This window comes from Diaphorina citri, unplaced genomic scaffold, assembly GCF_000475195.1.
Source record: "Diaphorina citri unplaced genomic scaffold, Diaci psyllid genome assembly version 1.1 scaffold3889, whole genome shotgun sequence".
Classification (NCBI taxonomy): domain Eukaryota; kingdom Metazoa; phylum Arthropoda; class Insecta; order Hemiptera; family Psyllidae; genus Diaphorina; species Diaphorina citri.
The window spans coordinates 18,923-22,212 of record NW_007381288.1 but is presented as its reverse complement, the minus strand read 5'-3'; the positions used below and the strand labels follow the sequence as shown (position 1 = coordinate 22,212).

General features: G+C 40.4%; 1 protein-coding gene across 1 annotated transcript in view; it reads right to left on the bottom strand.

The window, feature by feature from the left end:
- Positions 1-163: 163 nt before the first annotated feature.
- Positions 164-3,290, bottom strand: part of LOC103520644 (heat shock factor-binding protein 1-like) — a 10,800-nt gene continuing 7,673 nt past the window's right edge. Inside the window, exon 3 of the mRNA XM_008485744.2 lies at positions 164-721. Coding sequence (XP_008483966.1) covers positions 633-721 — 89 coding nt within the window. The 3' untranslated portion in view covers positions 164-632. The remainder of the gene's footprint in view (positions 722-3,290) is intronic.

Below are 3,290 nucleotides of genomic sequence, written 5' to 3'. Positions count from 1 at the left end.
CTTTTTTTTTTTTAACTTCTAGTGCTAGTGGATCACCAGAGTACCTACAAGCAACAGTGTGAATGGTGGGACTGTTTGTTTGATATATCTATGGGCGACCGGCGACCGACCGTCTGACACTTCAGGTGGTACCTACTTCCTTGTTAATCAAATAAAAATGATATGCCTGATCACCTTTGCATTAAAATGCATGCCACACCTGTGTGCATTACATACTTGAGGGGCAGATCAAGACAGTTGTCTTGTATTTCCATCCCCAAAAGTTCCAAAGAAGAAATCTCAAGGTAATTAATATAAAATAGAGATATGTAAAGAGTGAGTGAGTGACTACTTTTTTCTGTAAACTACTCAGTTACTGAATCAAACCCTAAAAGATGTAACTCACTCTTGAACTGCCAGTTCCTATACATACTGCCAGTCCCTACATATGTAGGGAGTTAGGTTCTAACTCATTGACTGAGTAGTCCACTGAAAAGAGTAGTTCTTTTTTTAACTCACTCAGTACATATCTCTCTTCTACACACCAATGTGACACACATGGACCCTCACACCACTTCCTCTGTTCTGGTTGTCTTAATCCTAATAATGTGACATGGAACTTAATGGAAAGACGAGGATCGGGTTTTCAAGTATCACTTGTCAGGGCCCTCTACACCTGCCTGGGTCATGAGATCGGCAATGTTCCGTTCCAGGTCGTCAATTCGGGTGCCCATTTCATCTAGTGCAAGAAAAATCTGGTTAAGGAGAAAACACAGGGAATTGAAGGAGAAAAAAGACTTTGAAGTGATGTCCAATACATGTGGTTACTGGGGCCCTAATGTAAAAAGGAAGAGTAAAAAGGGGCCCTAATGTAAAAAGGGGTTTATGGTGTTTCTGAAGGTCCAGGTATCTGAACAGTGGACACCAATCCCACACTCCCCATTGTAAAAAAAAAAAAAAAAAAAAAATTGTGGTCTTTATGATTGTTTAGACATGACTATGTTTAGTCATTGTTATGAGACTAGGATACGTCCTCGTGTGAGGGAGAATAACCTAGTAACCAGGATAGATAGTATTGCTCATTCTAGTTGCTTTACCAAGGATTACCAGAGCAGTTAGTTCAATATATGGATATCCATACTATAACAATATCCTGCATCTTTTGTCCTTATCGATCGTCGATCGCGGCGGCTATCGTGCACCTTACGTGGTTCAAGGATTTTATCTATTATCTGTTATGCTAGTAATCTTCAACTCGTTTCAACTCAACGCACCCAACATAGGGAGATTAACTCACTCGGTTAGCACGTGGTAGAATTTTCGTTAGCGCACGGCGAACCCAAAAAGATCGGGAAAACGCAGTTCGACCTACTCCAATTTTACACTCCTCTGCCCATCGAGGCAGCGACTTTAGTTCTTTATTTGTCACATCACTAATCGATTGAACTCAATGTTCATGTACTTTTACCTTGGCCATCTATGTCATTTCTCAAGTCATTATTCTGACGGAAGGTGTTTTTATAATGTGAACCACGGGAAACTCAATGTTGTTGTATCATACTTAGTTAAGTTTGATGGTTTTTCTTTTTGAATTTTCCCTTTTCATTTTTTGGATCTTCCCTTTTTAAGACCCTGTTGGGGTTATGTCTATAAAATCCGGCAGTCTTCCCGGAGGAAGCAGAAGCATTCAGACATGTAACGCACAGTGTACTGTACTTTTAAGGAACAATCCATGGCAGTGCAAACAAGAGGGACACATTCGTTAGAGACTTACCATGAACTACACGGATATTCAAAATGGAGTATAAAATAATGGACGAATTTCGAGGAAAAGTAGTCCTTTCATTTGGAAAAGAAGACACAAGAAAGTATTCGCTAACAAAAAAAGTGAAACAATGCACTCAGAAAAAAAAACACTTTTAGTCAAAGGCATAATACAAAAGATAATGGATGAGATGAAGGGGTCATCAATGCCATGAATCAAGCGATCGGAATGGAATTCATATGGGGGCGGGAGGCGGAGGAGCTGGAGAGTGAAAGTGTGTGTGGGTGTGTGGTGAGAGTGGCTAACGTCATGTTCGGCTGAAAAAGAGAAAATGTTCCTCCATTCATCCCGGATTAAGAAAAATGGTAAGTACGTCGTCGATTTAAAAGCTTTCTATAGGAAAAGACACAGGGATAGATCATTAAAGAACTGTCCTAGGGAGGAAAAGTTTCGCTATGATCGGATCATATGCATGGGAAAACTTCTGCATTAAGAGAGGTTTTTATCCATGTTAGTTTTTTGCTAGGCGCTGAAAATCCGATGAAATACGTGTACGACCGTTATAAGGTAAACTTAGTTTGTCTGAAGTGCCCGCGTTCAACGACTAGTCCGACAAAGCCGTGGGCCCCTAACAAATGTTTAATGTTTAGAAACATTTGGTTTTTTCAACAGTGAAGCACAAGAGAAGGCTGCAAAGAGAAGGATCGGCGATTTTAAAGAAGCAAGAGTCGGTACCGGCCATCACTCGCCCTCGCGTTTAGACTGAAGCTTTTTACGACTGGCGTAGTGTTAATGCGTTCGATCCATGGTCGCTAGGATTGTTTATGACGTTCTTTTAATGTGTGCCTTATGGCTATTCAACTACGGAAACAAGGAGTGGGAAGTGTCATTTATAATCATGAGTCCTGGTTTCGGCGTCTACATGCCCATGCCATGGGATTGACGAAGACACCCAATTGAGGCCGATCAATATTTCTATTCGTTGTGAGAAGGAAGTATGTAATGTACATGCTTTTTGGGGCGACCGTGTGTGGAAACGAAGAGGTCGAGAAGTGTCACGGATGGAACTGATTGCATTTGTTACAAACCTGAGTTCATAAGGACTGTGTTCAACACGAGTGACTTCCCGCATCGCACATTAGGTCGGTAATCTGACTAAACATGATTAACCCCGAAAATAACTGATCGTTCAATAACGAATAGCCCGTCTTTATGGTAACGTTTATTTTCATACATAAACAGCCAAAATTTTTTACTTTTACATACTTTTATACATAAAAGGAAACAGGTTTATACAATAGAGAGACCAAAGTCTATGTTTGGGACGAGGTTGTTTACGTTTCTGTTTAAGGTCTGTTACAGTCTAGTTCACTAATGTTCTTTATAGAAATATTTGTTGTAGCATATCTAATAGAACTTCGACCTAGATGGTAGACTATAACGATCATCTCAACAAAGCTCACATACATGAACCTCTGACAAACCCCGTATCACAAAGACTCTTATAAGTCTCCCATCCGATGTTACAGAACACTGTACTCCACCA